The 19,995-nt window shown below is 39.2% G+C and overlaps 1 protein-coding gene across 3 annotated transcripts in view; it reads left to right on the top strand.

Moving 5' to 3' along the window:
• The window catches only part of MICAL3 (microtubule associated monooxygenase, calponin and LIM domain containing 3), a 100,978-nt gene that overhangs the window by 46,616 nt on the left and 34,367 nt on the right, over positions 1–19,995 (top strand). For 2 of the 3 annotated variants that reach the window (XM_088521657.1, XM_088521656.1), the window contains exons 25-28: positions 9,593–9,788; positions 14,127–14,368; positions 15,495–15,584; positions 18,491–18,628. In XM_088521657.1, coding sequence (XP_088377783.1) covers positions 9,593–9,788; positions 14,127–14,368; positions 15,495–15,584; positions 18,491–18,628 — 666 coding nt within the window. The remainder of the gene's footprint in view (positions 1–9,592; positions 9,789–14,126; positions 14,369–15,494; positions 15,585–18,490; positions 18,629–19,995) is intronic. The other variant, XM_088521658.1, reaches the window with a different exon arrangement.

Here is a 19,995-nt window from a genome sequence, read left to right as displayed (position 1 = left end):
CGTCTTTAATCAGTAACGTGTCCTTTGGAAGCTTTGTTTTTAGCACTGTGGTGGATTTGGGGTATACCTAGCTATATACTAACATAATGGAATATTCTTAGTGTCAGAAAAAATCCACTAAGCTGTAAAACTCTTGCTTGGTTTGAATATTCATTTGCTTTACAAATTATACAAGAATATGTGAGATGAATAGAGATAAGAATGTAGGAGCAGGTGTCTATGCTGCTTGGAGCATGTAGAGCTTTCATTTAGGATGAATGTTCCCTAGTATATTTTCCTGTACCACCAGCTTCAGTTTTCAACCTGTTTCAGCCTGCAGCGTTTGCTGCATTTATAATCTTCAAATGACAGAAATCAAGTAATGACACAACTAATATTCACATAAATTCTGAGATCCATTCATTATGGAAATCCAGAGTAAGTTGCAAGGGAAGAGAGACAATGGTTAGATCAGTAGTTGAAAGAAGATATTCATATAATCATGACTTATTACCGAATTTGAAGACTATTTTTGGCATCTGGTAATAATTTGGATAGGAAGCAGAGATCACACGATGACGATTATTTTCCTGTGTATGATAAAATTTCTGGTTGCTGGTTGTTTGTTCTTCACTCATCAAAGCATTTTCCAAAATCAGAGGTGGAGTACTGATTTCTAGTGCTGATTTCTACTGATAGTAGGCATTATATGTATTAATAGATCCTTCTAGTATTTTTGGTTGGAAATGACCAACGTTCAACTTTTTACTAGAATGTGTCACTTGCACAGGAGGAAGGTATGTCTGATACGTCTTGGTGAAATAAAAAGTTGCAAGGAGCTGCTGAACATGCCACAATAAATGACTCTCTGAAGCCTTATGTAGTGGTGAAGATAGAGATTTCTTTCCAACACTTCAGAAGGGGGACTGACTCTTAGGATTATTTTTGGAAAATCATTCTTAGGTGTTAATTCCAAAGGAATTTAAAGAAACAAAGAAAAAAGACTTTCAGGGGAAAACCCCATGAACCAAAGTCTTCATGATTTTAAAATGCGGAGTGGCCTTTCTCTCCTTTCCTTTCTTTCCCTTCCAGTCCTTGGGTGGGACTCTTCCTAGGTGGGTCTTTGAGGTAATATACCTTTAATAGCTGCCAGGGCAAAATTTCCACCTGCAGAGTAATGTCATCTTTAGCCAGATTATCCTTTAGTGCTCTGCAGCCTTCCCACGCTCAGCTTCCTTCAGGAAATGAAAACCATGCCAGCAACATACAATGGAGTGGATCAAAGTGTTGGAGAAAGCTCAGACCTCTTAAGTGATACCAACAAAAGGAAAATTGATAAGTAATATGCTACTGACTTACCGACCTATATAGGTAATGGACATAACAGCTATTAATTGACTTAAGTTAATATATGGCTTTTATATCTCTACTGCTGGTAGTCTGTTTTAGCAGAAGAATGAAATCTGTACAAAGGTTAGGATTTTCTGCCAGAAAAGGTTCAGTGAGGAAAACCAACCTCAGCAGTGATCACTGGGGCATGGATTAGGTGACCTAATACCTTCCTTCCCCTGTTTCTCTTTCCCTCCGCCATCCACAACTCTGGATACTTTCCAAGAGTCAAAAATAGCTATATTCTTGGATTATTCTTTACCTCTGCTGTAATGAAGGCAGCTTTTCTGTACTGTTAAGCCATATACTGAGCTTTATATTTTCATTACTTCATAAAGATACTTCCCACTTCTGCATATAAGAAACAACATTTATATCTCCAATATAACCTTGGTGTGAGCTGTGGTTAAATTTTGGTTTGTTTTCAAGTTAGAGGAACAAATTAAAGGTAACTGTAAAATAAAACTGATTATTTATGTTCACTTTTGCCTACTTCCTCTAAAAATAAATAAATAAAAGGTCAAATCAAATTGACGATTTTTAGGCCTTATGCTACTGATTTTGCAGGAGACCATTTCTTTTCGGTGTCTTTTTTGACAATGCTGAGCTCTCTTTTAATACCATGGGGACAGGGAAGAGTATTGTAACATTGATAAGTTAAACAAATTATTTCATTCAATAGTCGGTTTAGTTCATTTGTATAATTATGAAGAGAATGGGCTTCCACATTTGCTGGTGGTTATCTGAGACAGGAAGAATGCGATTCCAGCTGCAGATGCTGCAGTGTGTGCCGAGGGGCTTGGATCTTCACACGATGGTTTCTGTGGTTTCAGAATTCTTTGAATATTTTAGCTGACAGATTTTCCCATACAGATGATAATGGTCCTGTGGACCTCTCTGCCCCTCACGACGTAGGGAACCAGCAGATATCGATAGGAATTGCTCTTAAATGCTCATGTGCTCTTAAGTGACAGTTAGTAGATTATGATTTGATACAGTAGTTGAGGTCTCAGACACATTGTTTGCTCAGTGGCAAAACTGTCTTTCTCCTAGTTGCCTAAAAAGTGCTGTCTTCCTGTTCTGCATCTGATCCTTAGTTTTCTAGATTTTAAATGTCAATTTAAGGACAGTTGTGTTAATCTACTTTGACCTGCATAAGTTAGTTTGCATATGTATAATTCCCATCTCAAACTCACTAGCTTTGGCTCAATAGATCATGTATTTTAGAAAGTTTACTTAGTTATTATTTAATGTTATCCGTATGTGTGCATTACAGAAGAATTTCACTAGGGTCATCTTCAGATTTGAGCTCATTTTGAATCCTGTGTACAGACATTCTGGGTATCTTGCTTATGAATTTATTATGTTTTTCTCATCATACTGTTCTCTCAATTCAGAGCTTGTGTATTTAGATGAACATGCATTAAAATTAAAATGATTTAGCAGAACATAAGTTATAGATCAAATTTGAAATGCAGATATAAGAAAATTCAAGATTTGACAGCTCTGTGAGGGTTGGAGAATACCCTAGAATATAGGGAGATAGACATTTGAGGCATTCTATCAAAATGGCATTAACACTTGATGACTTTTATGTGTTTCTTTTCAAAGAAATGTATGATTATCTGTATGTGAGTAGATTATTCTGTTACCTATTTTGGCTTTGTTGATGTGCTTCTTAAAAGTTCTTAAGTATACGATAGGATACATGAACAAGCAGTGATAAGAATTCACCAGATTTGCTGGGCTCTTTCTAGTGATTTCTTAGATATTTTTTAAAAGAGAAGATAAGATTTTAAAGGGTAGATGAATCCAAAGTCAAATCCCTATATGTCCTCTTAAGCCTGAAAAAAAAATCCATTTAATATACTTCTGCAGGTCAGTTTAGAATTGCCAGCTACATGTTTTGTATATCATATTGTGCAATGCAAAAATTGTTAACAGTAGCTAAATACTCATTTTGGAAAGGATTAAGGAGGGAATTTCTGGGCAGATGTCTCAAAAGAAATCAGCTGCACTTAACTGAATCCCTGTTTCAATGTTTGCAGCATCCAAAAACATACTTAGATACTAAGAACTCCATTTTTGAAACACATCACTAAAAACGATGCCTTATAAATGCTTAGCAGTTTTGACTTTCTTTAAGGTAACAGTGTGCTAAGCACAGAGAGCATCTCATAGGAAGTGCCTTGCTGAACCTGCTCATGCACATTGTGTGATAATTATAAAAGGCTTAAAATCTGTCAGCTTTTAGTCCCTTTTTATTTCAAAAGCTTTTGTCTGACTTAAGCTGAGAGCGAAAGGCCTGGTATTGGGCATTCGGGATCCTGTTCCTGGCACTGCCGGTTATCTGTTCTGAAACTGATTTGCTGGTATTTAATCTGTCTGTGTCTGGACTTGTGTAATACCTCTACCTATCTACCTCAAAAATGGTTTGTTTTAATATGCTAATACTTGTAAAACATTTTGAGGCACTTGGATGAGAAGTGGATTTGAACTACAAAGAGACAGTTAATGGAATTGGAGTCGGTGAGGATGAAACTTATGGGAAAAAAAACAAAAAACAAAACAGAAACTTAATCTGATATTAACACAGATGAAAAATGAGAAGCCAAAACAAATATCAGATCTCATTCGCTTTCTTCTCTGTATTCACTGAACTGCAAACAAACTTCAGACTCCTTACTGAGCAGGTGTTTTTTAAAACTTAATGGCAGTGGAGTCCTAGGACATGTAGTATTTCTGACCCAGAATTAACCTCATTATGTTTATAGTCTGCAGAATAGTTCTCATCTTCCTTCCCTGTACCTTGTCATACGTAATATGCTGTTGTTTCCATAGGAGCTATTTTTGTTTGACGTAGTTGTCCTCTCAAACCACTGTGTGAAGGTAGAAGGTAATCAAAGAGTTTGGAAGAGAGGACTGAAAACAGGTACGATGTTTCAGGTTATCATCAAAGCACAAGATTCAAGAAATCCAGAATGAAGATTTTTTGGGGAAATGTGTTAATCCATTGCCCCCTCTGCCTGATACTCCTTTTTTTTTTTTTTTTTTTTTTTTTGAATTGCTTTTAACTCCCCAAGCCCCATCTGAGGCTGGGAACTTGTGTGTGACGTACTGGGCCCACACTTAAGAGGCATGACAATTACCTTAGAGACCTTGCAGTCTTAACAGATATTCATAAGAAGAGGAAGTATAGAGGTATTGCATGATTATGAAAAACAAATTCTAATACAATACCACAGGGAAAAGATGTGGGCAAGGGTGTGTAGTTTTAGTTTCCCTGTGGGGAAGAATTCATTATTCTCATGTTCCCAGGTTTCTACTATCTCTTCACCAAGCATTATTTCAAGAAGCAACCTGAGCATGACTTTATCTGTCTTAGGGGGTTAATCTATAGGTTTTGGAGGTAGTTCTCGTGGAAAACAGACATGGGATTCTCTTTAAGAAGAGCTTCTCAGGCCTCCCAGTAACCTCTGAGGTTACCGAAATCAGGACACAGAGAAGGATGCATTCATGCAGGCAAGGGGCAGTTCAGTGCAAAAATGTTCTCTCTTATCACACAATTTTCTTTACAGGAGGGAGGCTGCGTCAAGGCTGAGATAAATTAAGGACTCTGGCAGCTTTCAAGTAACAGCTAACGTAGCCTGTCCTGCTAGGAAAACAGTTCCATTCAGATGATCTATGTAATGTTCATGGCCCATTGCTCTTCCAAAATAAAGAATCATGGTTTAGAATGTGCCCTATTTTGGATGTTGTTTGTGCATTTTTAAATCGATCTGCTAATTCTTTGGGAAGTGTCTCGGCTTTCAGGTAGCTTCCCTGTTTGGCTAATAATAACACAGCTCTTTTTCATGTAGGCAGCCTCATCACCCCTTTTTCTGTCAGTTGAGAAAGTTGGCTTTGTGGGCCCAGCTGTCCTGGGAAGGTGAAATGTCAGATAACAGATGAAGAGTGTGCTCCGCAAGTAACTTTTACTGGCAAACTTAAAAACAGACTGTGGAATGGTGGTCTGAGAGAAGTACCTTTCCTTTCAAGAGGCACATTAGCTTTATCATCTGCAATAACCGAACTAGAAAGGACTTTGTCCACCCATACAGCGTTGTTTATATGGAAGAAGTCAGAGTTAGGGCATCATCAACTTTTCCTTTCTCTGTACCGCTTTGTATTGTAGCTTCAAATGAATTGATGTGAACTTTATGATAGAATGGCATCAAATTTGTCATCTTCCTACCATGTTAGCTACACCTATGTCTGACATTTATTTTCATCCCTGAAGCAGTTTGTTGAGCCTTCTGAAAGGTGATGACTTCATGGTGCAGTTATATGTCGGTAGCGTTGCACCTGTTGCACATTTGGTTCTGAATTTGAACAGTGGCCTTGCAGCTCGCTACATAAACTGTCATGGCATATTTTAGAAACTCAACCAAATTTTTGTGCATCCATATTGACAAAATGTCTGGAAATCCCTCTCATGAGCTGGTAATCAGTTGAATTTCTGGATCACGTTCTATGAGGTAGAGCTGTTTCTTTGTGCAGACTGAAGTGGAGGGTTGTGACCAATCCTGCTTCAGAAGTATGCAGATGTTTAAATGAATTACAAGTGTGCTGGGAATGTTCTTCCTATGACTTTGAGGATGTAAGGCATACAGCATTTCCCAAATTTATGGGACACCTGGACTAAACCACATACTTTTTGCTTGGAACTTTGGGTAGGATTTTCAGTCTTTCCATCTTCTTCTTCTTCTTTTTTTTTTTTTAATAAGTTGCATTGAATCTCTTACTGCCTCTGTTTATACTGTAGCAGAACTGATTTGGTTCTCTTTGTATCAATTATGTTGAGGATACATGGTTAGAAAGGCAAGGATAGCTTGTATTGTGGGGAAAAAAAAAGCCTGGAAACATTATATATTCTAGTGAAACGCATATAAACAGATGTCACTGTAGGTTTCACTCATTCTTTGTCTTAGAACTGTAGCTAACAGCCTGCTCCCCAGTTCCTACCCCAAATATTGCAGCAGCGAAACAAGCATCTGTTTTCTTTGTACTCTGTTCATTGCAGTCACTTTTGTGGAAGTGATTTTATATTTCTTTCCTGTTTTCCTTTGAAAAAGCTGACAGAAACTATGTTGTTAGAAAAGGAAATAACTGAAATAATGTCAGATGGAAAAAAAAAGTCTTTTTATCCTTTTTCTGCTCTGTGAACTTTATGAACTTTACTTCACCACAAGAGAACGAGTTAAAAACAGTGCATACAAAGGGATTTTTGCTGAAGGAGCTGGGCCTAGCCAAGCACTGTGTTCTCTGTAGAGCGTTCCAAGGAGCAAAGCTCCTGTTTTGTGATGATTTAGTATATTCTTCCCTTGTTTTCTCTCACCTTTGTGCTCTTCCACTGCCCAGAATCCTTTGGGTTTTCACTGTCAGCCAGAACTGGCAAAGCAATATTCCAGGTCAGTTCCCTCGTTGCTGTGAACTCAGGCTTGGGGAATGTAACACAGATTACAAAAATAGCTTTGGCTGAAGTGGTATCACCATCTAGAGAGAATGAAACGGAATGCGAATCCTAGCCGAGAAGGCAGCTCGGTTCCATTAAACTCGCAGAAAATACACAGCCGGAGGTTTCGCGGCAGGAAATGGTGGAGACCGCCCTGACCGCCCTCTCCTCGGCAGCGCAAGGCGGTGCCGCGGCCTTTCTCCGGAGCAGGCCGAGGAAGCCCGGTGCCTCCGGCCTGGGGCACAGCACCCGCTCGCCCACGTCACAGAGCAGCTCCGTAATGTCAAGCAAGCGAGAAAACTGCCCTGGGCAGGTTTCCCTATGGGAGATTGTTTCGTTCCGGAGAGGTTTTGGAGTATAACTGCCACTAATTACACGGCGAGGCCTGCGTAATCTTTTGCATGAAAGGCTTAAGGTGTTACCAGGTGGATAATTGCCTCCAAGACAAAAAAAAAAAAAAAGAAAAAGCTGTCAGGTATAAACTGTGAATTATGAAAAAAATTAGAAAAATAAAACTGTTTTTGAGGACAGAAAGTATAAGGTCAGAAAGTGCAAAGATAAAGAAACATTGTCCAGGTTCGTGCTGAGTTAAGCTTTGCGGAGGGAAAGAAAGCAAACAGCTGTGCTCATTGTGTGTCTAAGAGAAGGAAGGCGAGGAGAGTGGAAATGGGTCCACAAGGAAGATGGACCTGAGCTTAACTGCAATTTTAGGTGCTATCAGGAAATTAAATGAATATTTAGCTTCCAGTTTCTGCTGGGACAATGCCATTGAACGTGGGAGCAAAAAAAGTTAGTTAATATGTAGAAAAATCTGGAAATGGAAATTAACCCAATGAAGCTGGAAGTAAAATTCAAATCTTAACTCTTTATTGAGAGGAAGTAAAATGAGACCAAATAAGCTCTTTCTCGGAAAAAAAAAAAAAAAAAAAAAAAAAAGGTTATCAGCAAAATGGACTATCCTGCTAATATCCTGACTCTCACCTCACTGGGTGAGAAAACTGAACTGAGTCTAAACATGCTCCCCCAGCCCCACTCCAAGCAAGCAAGCAAGCAAGCAAGCAAGAGAAACAAGGTTATCTGAACAAGTACATATCTGTTAGTATAATCAGAAAGTAAAGTATTTCAGGAGGAAAACAACAAAGACGTTCTACAAATGAAACACTTTGACCTCATGAAGGTAAGTGGTATAAAATGGTTCGGGCACAGATTCATGCTGTGAATATTTTGGGTGACCAAAGTCTGTACCAAACTGCCCTGACAGCTTTTATTGATAATGTAACTGATGATTTGTTAAGGTATCATCATGCATCCGATCAGTTTGGGCTTCAATAGGCACCTGAACACTGCTACATGTTAACTAATATCTAAACTGGGTAAAGTGAAGGAGTACAGAAGGTACTGACTTAAATGAGAGAGTAGTGGAATGAAATTCACTGCTGAGGCAAAATTTTGAAGCATCATCAATGCAGAGGAGGATGGGAATATAATATATTAAGAAGAGCAAATTTTCGTGGACTGTTTTGTTAAAGACAGAAATGTAATAACGTAAAGTAGCAAGTCATGCACTAAGAAAGTGTTAAGAGTTTTGGCTAGCCACAAGGTGTTTATCAGTTGAAAGCAGAGAAAGATCTCAGTATCAGTCAATAAATAAAAGCCACCAGTATTATGTGGTGTATAAATAGGCAAGTGTGCTCTCAGGGCTTATCAGATGAGAGATTTCTGGCAAAGCTGCATGATACACTGATAAGACCTCATCTGGAAAGTTGAGTACAATTCCAATCGTGCAGGTTCTGGAAAGAGTAATCCAAACTGGGACAGGTGCAGAGAGCTAGGGGATGAGCAGGACACTGAAGAGCTTGTCCCATGAGAGAAAGCTTGGCTTCTTTATAGCATAGCACAACAGAGGCTGGGAAAGGCTGCTCTCTGTAAATACTGACCTGGATAAGGGTAAAACAGTGTCAAACTACTTAAGCTAAATTATATATATTTTTTAGACTAGAATTTAAGATAGATGAAGCAGTTTTGAGCATAATTCATTGACAGACACAGTGAATGAACCTTTTTTATACTTCTTTTCTCCAACTGCCTGATTCACATGTCCTTTGAGTTTTCTGGGATCTGTGGGATTGGTGCTTGCGAGCATCTCATCTAGGTTTTTTCCTGTGGCCTATTTTATCACATGCTCTGATAAAAAAAAAAATCAAATCTAGAAAAAGTTTGGAAGCTTTCTCCATGTTGATCTTTTCATTCCTCTTCTCCCCTTCCCTTTTTTTTTAAGTAGCAGTAATATTTTCATGCTGTCTAACTTTGTAGTTCTGTTCAACCTGACTGGTAACAATTTTAGCATTGTGCAGCGGGATTGTGCTATAGCATTTCTGCTTTGTCTCGTGGAACACTCCCAGTCTGTGGCCTTCTGCAGTCCTTAACCAAATCAGCTTCACTATAGCTCTGGTTTATACAGCTAAAATGTCCTTATTTCCTCTCTCAACTAGGACATTCAACATTCTTTTTAGCATCTGTTAGGCAAAATGGTTAAGATTCCCTCTTGCAGTCTGTCTCCACAGCAGGTTCTGCCCATAGTGGCCAACAGGATAATGACATAAGGTATTCTCTTTCTCTCACTTTATTTACCTCCCTCTCATGTCCCATTTCTCCCAATTGCTCAATTTCCTTAAGAAAGTGCTGTTCTGATTGTTGCATTTACCGTTTGTTCGCTGGCTTGTTCTTTAGGTGCTAACGTAAATGGGCTGGAAGAGCCTAGCCTGGCCAAGCGACTGCGTGGCACACCTGAGCGGATTGAGCTGGAGAATTATCGACTGTCGCTGCAACGGGAAGAAGAACTGGAAGAGGTTCCCGAAGAGACACTGGCAGAACATAACCTGAGCAGCGTATTAGACAAAGCAACAGAAGATGACGTGCCCAGCAGGTTAGCACATGTTATCCATAAGGTTTTTATATGTATCCCAACAGACTTTTATCAGATGTTCCTTTAGCTTTTTTTTCCACATATAATTTACCAGGTTGCCCTTTTTAGAGTTCTTGAAAATATTGTGCCCATGTACATAGATAATTTATGTTAGAGTTTCTGGTCTTCTAAATTACTTTTTTTAAAAAATACTTAAAAAGGTAACACCATGAAAATCAGTCCTAAATTGGAAGAGATTGGGGCGAGGGTGGAATTGTATTATAGACACAGTAGGCATCTGAGCAACAGAACATGGATTAAAAAGAGAGGGTGTTTTCCAAAGTTAACTCCATTTCAATTCGAAAACATCTGTGGTTTAAAGCTTAAAGTTGACACATATGTAGCCTGGACTGAATGTTGTTGCAATGCCAAAAAGATCTTAGTTTGAAGCAATAGAAATAACTTTTTTGAAATAATGTGCCACCCCATCACAAATTTCCTTTTATCTGTAATGTACAAACATGCCAGGATCCAGATATTTGCAGGCATAGATACTGGTTGCTGCAAGAACAACTGAGAGAAAATATTTGATGAAGATTGACTGGGACCTTTGTAGTCAATCATGGACTTCTGCTGTCTTGATCTGTTGATATGATTTCTAATCATCTACTTTTCTTTGTAGCAGCAACAACATGTAATTTTTCAGCTCTCAGTCTGCCTAATACTCCTTTTGAAATAACTCAGATAATTCTACTACTGGTTTCCTGAGACTCAGCTGTTACAAACATATTCTATGTATACATTTCCTACAGGTGTAGTATTGTGTAAGAAATTGTTTTGTACTCTTATGCCTCTGAAAGTGAATTGAATTGGTGTGGTGCAGGTATGGAATTGTTTATTAAAATCTTCATAGGCTTATGGTAATACAGAATCCAAGTTAGCTTATAAGATAAGTTTGAAGAGGTAATATCTAGAAGGGAGCAGCTTTTTATAGTCTGAACTCTTACTCTGTTGATAAGGAGGTGAGTTTGGACTCTGGAATGTGTGACAATTTAAGTGCCCAGGAACTCCTATTACCTTTGTACTCCTGTTTTCTCTGGAACTATAATAACACTTCATTTTTTATTGCATTGGTTTATTTGAAATATGCTGTTTTGATACATTTTACACAACTGAGATCTTGTTCAGTGGCCTAGTTAAATATTCTCTGGAGGATTTTTTGAGTGACTCAAATTCTGTTTGCTTTACTCAGCTCTCCTTTAGCTCCCTGCTCAGGCTCAAGAGTTTTATCAACTCTGACAATACAGACATTAGTAATATCATGGGTTTTATAGTCCTTTTTTGGTTATAGACCTCAAAATTCATAGACCCTTATTTTTATTGGCCATGATATCAGACTCATTAGTCTTGGCCAGTAAATGGCAGAAAACTTCCAAAAGAGAAGAGTCAGTAAAAAAAAATGGCACTTCAGCATGACACTGTTGCTCCTCTCCAAGAGCTGTTTTAGTAGGACTCTGTCGGCTGAGGCTAGTACCCCATTATGTTAGCTAGTTATTTTTCTCTCATAGACTGGTATATTTATCTCACTTTCTGCAACATTCATCCTTATAACTTAGATTAAATATTTTAGTCTCCAGTAGACTGAATTGTTAAATTTTGCAGGTTCAAATCAGTCCATACTCTACAATAAAGAGGAAAGAGAAAATTTATCAAATTCCTTGTCTGCTTGACCTGAAAAAAAAATCTGTCACAAATCCAAATATGGCAAGCAGTTTGATTTGGAGCATTGATTAGACTGTGTAGACAAAACATCAGAGAATTTTGTACATGATATAGTTATGCGGTGTCCTATATTCAGCTCTACGCAGGCCTTCATGCTTCAGAGAATGGCAAAGAAAAGTCAAGAAAAAGTGTGACCACTTTTTTCAGCAAAGAAAGAAAAAAATGTTGACTCCTGCAACCAACCAGCCAAATCCCTGATTTGATTGTATTCACTGTCTTGGCGCAGAGCCGTGAGGTTAGGTGCTTGCTGAGTACACGTGCAACTTTCTGTTCTCTCTCTGTCTTATGCAATACTGGCCTGACCTTCAAGGCACATGTAGTTGCACACTCTAAATGGAGAAGAAAGCCTATGTTCTGATGCAGAGCTTCCCAGTAAAATGCTTTTACTTTTTGGTCACTGCTTTATAGAAAAAAAAATCTTAGCTGTTGAATTATTTCATATATCACAAGAAAATTACCGTAGTAGAAGGAACGCCCACTCTAGCAGACCATCTCGCTGTTGTCCTTTAGGCATCCAGCTCATCATTTCCCAGTATTCAAAGGTCAGGCAAAAAGCATGTTTATAAATAAATGCCAAAGAAGGTAAAGTGAGCTATGTGGCAAAGAATTCATGTTGTCAGTATTACATGACATAAGCAGGCCGGGTGAAAAACAGCAGCTTGATCCATTCAGCAGTCATGGCAACAGTTTGAGCAGCAGCAAACCATAAAGCCAGGAACTAAAAACCCAACAGGCAGCACCTGTCAGGTTTATTTTCATGCTGAAGGGTAGGGAAGTGTGCTGTTAATCAGGGTGGAGGGAGAAAGGGAACATCACATTTAATTCTGCGAGGATATCTGCGCAAAGCCTCTGGAGTATGCTTCACTCTCCTAGAATATACACTGAGTCTGTAGCAAGCAGCAGCATTTGTATTCAGTGTTTGCTATGTGAAAACCAGGGCAGACAGTTCAAAATAAGCGTTCAGTTTCTGCCGTGGAAAAGGCAGTTGTAATTTGAGCATTTTACGTTAATCAGTACAATACAGTGGGGAGAATTTAAGGGCCTATAGATGGAAGTATGTGGCAGTCAGAGCACAGTAAAAATGATCATGTTTTATTTATTAACTTTTTAAGCAAAAATACTCTCTCGGGGAAATGGATGAATAAAATTACATAAATATGATATTTTACCTAGTGTTAGAGTATGTTTGAAATCTGCATCTGAATATGTTTATGTACGGTATAAAAGAAAGGGTGCTGCCAGGTAGCACTTTCTGTAAAGTGTCAGTGTGGCACCTTGAATGTTCATGTAATAAAAATCCATACATGAAAAGCAAAATTATAACAACTGTAGAAGCTGTATTTTATAGGCGTGCGTGGAATTTAAATGTCATTTATCTTGACTTTGAACTTGTTGGGTTCTCCCTCTCATTGTCTGTATGGAAAGGGTTCTGCCAGGGGCATTAATTTGTTAAATACAATGATAGCTGCCATAAGGAAGCAGCAGGAGTAGGGTATTGTTCTCAGATGAGTCACCCAAAATGTTAACCATTCACAAGTAGTTTTCTGGGCCTATTAAGATTTATTTGGGAAGTACCCAACTATTGCTCTAGCAAATGCTTTTTTTTTTTTTTTTTTTTTTCTCCTGACAATGCTGTCTTAGAGATTAATAAGGAAAGAATACCTTTTTGCTCTGCAGGTGCATTCTCTGGGTATTGGATGGGTCACATTCATTTTCTAGTATCAAATACAACCATCTCTCTCCCAACTATCTCTGGATGGTCCAGTATGTAAGACTAAGTTAGATTAAATGTCCTTTTGTGGGCAGTTTCTCCCCGCTGTGGCTTATTATGAGGAGTTAAACAAAAAATGTGCACCAAAAAGTGCTGATGATATATGTATATTGTTTTCCATGCTTTAGACTTCACGGGGAGAATAATGGACACATTATTGTAATTGTCCTTGCAGTGTTTCCTGCAGCTTCACGCCACTATGTACACTCTGCACTTAATTTGATACATATGATAGTGCTGTGTGTCATGCAGAGAAGTGTGCAATTCTGCATTTCTCTCCAGCTGTCCTTAGCTCACATTGCTGTATGCTTTGGCCTGATCATTGTGTTACGCATTGTATTCTTTCTCTTCCTAAAGCCTCTGTGGTTGTTTCCAGCAAGTACCAAAAATACCCTAGCTACCCAAAATGCCAGCAGTAATTGCCACTATCGAAAGATATGACCTTCTGCATTCTGGCACTGCCAAGCAATCTTCTATCATAGTGTAGGGAAAGCAATGTGGCTTGAGTAAAGTTGGGCCTTAGTGTTCAAGCTTGGTATGCTCAGGTGTTGTAACAGTGATTGCTGCACAAATATTTGGATGCGGCTTCACAGGTGATTTTATGCTGTTTCATCTTTGTGAAAAGAAGCAGGGCACAGACCGAACTCCAACTCACTGATCAAGCTGCAGCTGAAATGCCTATGAAATGTTGAAAGAAGGTGACAAGTTTCCACTGTATGTTTTATGTGTTGAAATAACTTGTCAGTCATCTGTAGATTCATCTAAGCAATGTTAACCGGTTGCTGTCTTTTTCTTTTTTTAAGCAGTAGTTCTGAGTCTGAGATGGAGGAGGAAGATGAGGAAGATGATGATGAACTACTGCCTCGGCAACCCCCTTCAGACTTGGGCGGCGTGCCATGGAAAGAGGCTGTGCGAATCCATGCCCTGCTGAAGGGAAAGAGTGAAGAAGAGATTGAAGCCGAGGAGAATCTTGAGATTGAAGACAGAGAGGGAGAATATGACGAGGATGAAGAAGATGAAGAGGAGGAAGATGAGCAGTCAAGTGAAGGTTAGACAGATTGATTTGCCCTTTCTTTCTGCTAAATAGAAATGAAAACTGAGCTGGGTATTTGAAATACAGAACGAAAAAGCTTTGCCTTGGAGATCTGTCTTTTCTTCTTCACATTCATGTTACTTTGATTTTTAATGAGTCAAGGAAAGTTTTAGGTGGCTCATTCTGGTTATGGAAGAGCTTTCCCTGCAGGATAGTTACAGCATTAACGACAACGCAATATGCTTCCCATTCACCATGCCAACATGTGCAGCTCACAGCTTTGTGAGAATGCATTGTTTGATTGTTGTTTGTTATTATTATTGGGTTTTGGATTGGAATGTGCCCTTTGTTCTTTGGCAGCAAGAACGGGAAGCATTGTGGAGACTGCGTTTTCAGTTTTGCAGGGTGCCTCACCCAGAAGTGGTCCCCTACAGCTAACATGAAGGCATGCCAGAAGCTGCTTCCAGCTCTTCTTATTTAAAAGAAGGTCTTGAGAATACAGGGAATTCAGGTTGTCCTCATTTTAGCTCTGAGGGATTTCTGTGGAAAATCTTAGAGGAAGACTCTTTCCCCTCCATTTGTCTCAGTCATCATAATGCAAAGCTTGTGTTAAGAATATACATGTCTTCAGCATTTCGCCACCATTTCAGATTTCTTATTAATCTTGTCTGTGTACTTTCATTTCCCTTTTGCTAAAGACTATTTGACTCCAAAGAGCTTCTTTGTTAAGGTCTTTGGCCTCCTTGTACAAGCAGTGGTCCAGTTACACTGAGTCTGAGTGGCAGTTCTTGTTCGTGAACTCAACATGCTGCTTGGCTACTTTTTCAGCTTAGGAACTGTGTCTCCATAGCTGAAGCCTTTGAAAGTCAAGACTGCTTTTTATGTATGGTAACTTGCATGTTTTGTGTTTTATCTGCTAAACCATGGCATTCTCAGATAGCCCTTGTTTCTGTCAAGCAGAGATTTCCTGTCAGGCACATTAAATACAGTGGGAGTAACACTCACTGGATTTGCAGGCAATTCTTTCTTTTTGATTCTGTACTTTCTCTCTTTCTCTCCATTGCTTGTGTGTTCACACACACACGCACACACACATGTGTGTCTGGTGTTATATGTGGATGTGTGGTTCCCTCTGCTGTAGAGGGAGAGTATTGCCCTTGGGAGAGAGAGCTGCAGCAAGGCCTCTGGCTTCAACGTCTCTCAAATGAAGAGGACACGGGTACATTTAAAGGTACCCATATACCATTTCCACTTCAATTTCCTCCTAAGTAGGGGGGAGCTTTTTAAAGAGCAGGTCCCACATGATAAAATTTTCTGTTTTATGTAATTGCTTTACCAGTTCTCTCAAAACGAAGCCAGTCACTATTGCTCTCTTTACTTCCTGATCCAATTGCTGTACTCCAGTTCTGTCATCTCTAATGATTTTATGCAAATACTTCAAGATATCTCAAAATCCTGATCAGTCCGCAACTATAATGTGCCGGAACACTGAACCCACTGATTTAGGACATTTCAGATTTGTTCCATAGAGACTAATTGCACCTGTGCAATATCTCAGACACACTGGACACATCACGATTACTGCAATTTGATGCCTGTGTGAGCAAACCTGCATTTTTTCTTGTTGTCCTTTGTGAATGTGTGTCTGTGGGGAGAGTCTGTTGGGGAAGCTAATCAAACTCTGGAGATCCTGAGAATTTTCAAAGTCACAAAATGTCCATGAAGATAATTTGGTGTTCCAGTGTAGTTAATTGTGCTTTTTTCCATAATAAATTTCTGATAGTTCCTTTTTTGAAGCACTTGGTCCTAATAGCTTGTTAATCCATTATTCACTCAATGTGGTTCATTAACATGAGAAGAAAATCCAAAGGCCTTCGTACAGGTAAGAAGGCACACCCAGTTGTCAAGCTACATACTTTGGGACTTTACAGTTGTAGCCACTGTATCTTAGCATCTGCCATAGTTATAAAAGAATAAATCTGAGATATTACATTTCTCCCAATTTAACTGTTCTTGTAAGAAGGATTAACAGTAGTAGTAGGATGTCTTAAGAGCATAAATAGAAAAGCTTTCCCATGTTTAGTTGCTGGTTTGCCTTATAGCTGGCTTCTAAAAACTTGATTTGTGAGTGACTTCAAATTCCATTAAAAACTAAATGTTAAGACTGCCCATTTCTTATTAAGTGCTGGTAAGTGCTAATGTAAAACTAGTTTTGCCTGTCCTAGGCTGAACAAATGTACAGCTTCTTGCAAAGCTGTAGTAGGCAGCCGCAGAGAAGGCCACACCAGCTGTCATTTGAAATTCTCAAGCATTCATAACTTGGAGAAATCTTAGATTTGCTTGTTAACCAAGTAGCCATCCTTGACAGTTTGTGCTGTTTAAACTGCATTTTCCATATTGAAAGCTGAACAAGGCCTATTTCCTAATCAAGGCCTAGGCCTTTTTATAGAGTCTTGGGGGTTGACTGCAAGTGCTTATGTTACACTGGGCTAAATCACAGGCAAATCCCTGTTAAAAACATGCAGATCACGTGGGACCTGCTCTTTTTGAGCCTTGCTGAGTGACTATATATTTTGCAGCCATTGCTGGCAAATCTAAACCATTTAACACAAAATTTTGTGTGGGGATGCAAATGCTAACTCTACTGATCTTGGGGCTTGCATGTGAGTGCTTTGGTATGCGGTGAGAAAAAACTTTTTCTACAGGATGTCAAGTAGCTCTGATTAGACAATGTTTTTGTGCTGAATTGGTTTCTAATGAGGTAATAGGGAGATGAAGCTGCTAAATATGTGTCTTAACTTGTGAATCCTACTCTGCATTTGAGTTTGTGTCTCATTCCTTTTCCCCTTTAATCACTACCTGGAGATTCTGGCCTTCCTGCAATTTCTTCTGCTTGTTTCTTTTAATGAAAGTTTTAATGACAGCAATCGTACCCAGTCATTCCTGAAACACTTTGTAATGTCTGGGGGGAACATTGCTGTGAGAGAGTAACTGCATTAAAACAGGACATCAGAAATTGATGAGTGTGGCTTCTAAAGGCTGCCATGTTTCTTGTTTCCTTCCAACCACTAATCCAGCATATGAAAGTCTAACTGCTTTTGAACCCTAAACTGCTGAAATAGTGGTTTGCCCTACACAGTGATAATCTGCCCATGAATATTGACTTAATTTCATAAAGTGGGCATTTTGCTAATCAGGATGAGTCATTTGCCCTTGAAGACCAGTGAAAGGGTCTGTGAAGATAATAGACACATCTTAGGGGAAGATGCTTTCAACCTGAGTATTCAATCAGCAACTGAATGAATTGCTTCTCAGATGCTTTCCTGTTTGTGTAGGCAAGTGAAGGAGCAATAATGTAGTTCATTTGAAAACAATCCCTTTTTGCAAAGGGAAATCTTTGTGGGGAGGAGGTAAGTCATAAGGAAGATGTTGAGACTGCTCAGTAAGCACTTTACCCTTTAAACAACCCAGTTAGTGGAAAATAGCAGGAGTAGGTAGTGTGTTTAATTGTTAAAGGGAATGTGTGGCCATGTGTGCATATGGGCATACACATAGACCAGAAACTCTGAGGTCCAACATGTAGTTTAATTCACAAAGAAAAATACACCTGTCAAAGAAGGGAATACTTAACCAGATATTGGGGAATGAAGATCCTTTTCTTTTGGTGCATCAAACTACGATGCAGATTGTCCCTTGCCTTTAACAGCAAGATGTCTTTGGCAATAATCATGTTGGGGAGGCTAAAAGAGCTGGAAATTTCTGGTAAATTGCTATTTGCTTATCACATATCTGTTGGACACCAGAAAATGTCTTCTATTTCACCGAAGCCGCTTACAGTAGATATAACCTGTAAGGAAGTTTTCAGTAAGCATCTCTTTGCCTTTGGAATGTCATGATTTAGCTTTGATGTGGAACGTGAGGAACAGGAACCTACTGTTTTGGTGTATGCGTGCACACCCATGCTGAGCTTTTTCTGTCTGTCTTGCAAACTGATCTTGGTCAGTAATATTTTCTTCTTTCCATATTTCTTTTCCTGTAATGTGTTACTTTTCCTTTCCACTGTTCTCCCACCTTTTCCTCCCTGTCCTTCATCCTCCCCCACCTACATCCTGGTCTGCCATGTCCTCGATCTGCTAGCTGGAAACCTTAGACTGCAGCAGATTGTAAATCCGGTTGATCCTTTGGAGATCCTGGCAGATGTGCACTGGACACACATCCGTGAAAAAGAGGAGGAGGAAAAAATGGTTCCAGCCTCAAAGTCCTCCACCTCCAGAGGTAATCTCCCCGTGCACTGTCAGTTCCTAGATGACAATTGCAGCTGTTTAACTCTGTTGCTTCTGCGCCCTTTCTGAGCAGTGCTCTTCAGAAGGGACGATAGTAATTCAAAGGTGCTGGTTTCTGAAAGTGCAGTTGGTTAAACATTTTGCTTTTCAGGTTAGTTTCTGCCTAAAATGACTGCTTTCTCAGCTCAGCAGTTTTGTGATTTCTGAAAAATGTGCCTATTTTGACTCCATTGCATTATTCTGTGGAAATGCTTTACCTAGAGCTAGGCATCAGCCCTTGGTAGCTGACTTGAGATGAAGTACCAGAAGCTGCCACAGGTTTCTGGGGGCAATGAAAGCTAAAGTGTGGTGCGTGCATTACAGGGAGAGACTGCACAGCCCTGGCTTCTACCTTCTGAGCGTATTTCTCTGCTTTTGCTTTTCAAATGGTGTGACTGCAGCTGATATTACCAGGGAAGGACAAGAATTCAAAGGTAGCTAAGATTGGCCAGTTATCTATTTTTTAAAGTGAGGCATGGTCTTTTTGAGTCTTTTGAGCCCCTACTGGGCTGACCTCTGCACCTGACCACTTGCTAGACTATATTACTGGGTGTCCAAAGGTAAGTATGCCATACATGCTTTACTTATCTAGAAGCCCAAAGTTAAACAAAGCTAGTGATGCTGCTTAAGTGACCTCCATCAAAGTGATTGTGCCAGAATTGTGGAGGGAATAAATGTACTGTGAAAGGGGTTTATTTTACAGTAAATGTAAAATTAACTTCACGACTGATCTGTACTGTTAAAAAAAGGCTAGGATCGTACCTCATGTTACGTGATCTTATTCCATGCAAGGTAATTACGTTTTCCTTGTAGTTCTAGCTGTCCTTTTTTTTAAATCCAAAGGGTAATAATACAGTAATAATTACAGTTCAGTTAAGCTAAGTTTATAATTGCAGTTTACAGAATGCACTTGTACTTGGTAGTGTGAAATCTGTCCTATACAAGTAGGAGATCAGTATTTCGTTCCCATGCAATCATAGAAATGGTACCTATTCCACCATTGATAACATTTAATATTCCTGAAGTGATTGTTTAAAATTTAAGCATCCTAAGTAAAAAATGGTAACATGGTTTCTTAAGCTTGTCACAATTAAGGTTCATGTAGTTCTGCTTAAAGGTCTATGACCCTCTAGCTTTTTAATTTTTCTTTTAATTGGTATTTTCTGATTCCTGCCTTTCCAGAGTATATTAGTACAGCTGCCACCAACATAAGGGAGAACCTGTGTTGATCCTACCAAAGTGATTCTGCAGTCTTTCCAGCTTCTTTTGGGAATCAGGCAGTACTTCCTTCCCTTTCCCTCAAAGTAGGCCAAACTAGGA

The sequence above is a fragment of the Tinamus guttatus genome, unplaced genomic scaffold, assembly GCF_059628265.1.
Source record: "Tinamus guttatus ecotype Peru unplaced genomic scaffold, ASM5962826v1 Tinamus_guttatus_pri_ptg000125l, whole genome shotgun sequence".
Classification (NCBI taxonomy): Eukaryota; Metazoa; Chordata; class Aves; order Tinamiformes; family Tinamidae; genus Tinamus; species Tinamus guttatus.
This window is presented reverse-complemented; position numbering and strand designations above follow the sequence as displayed.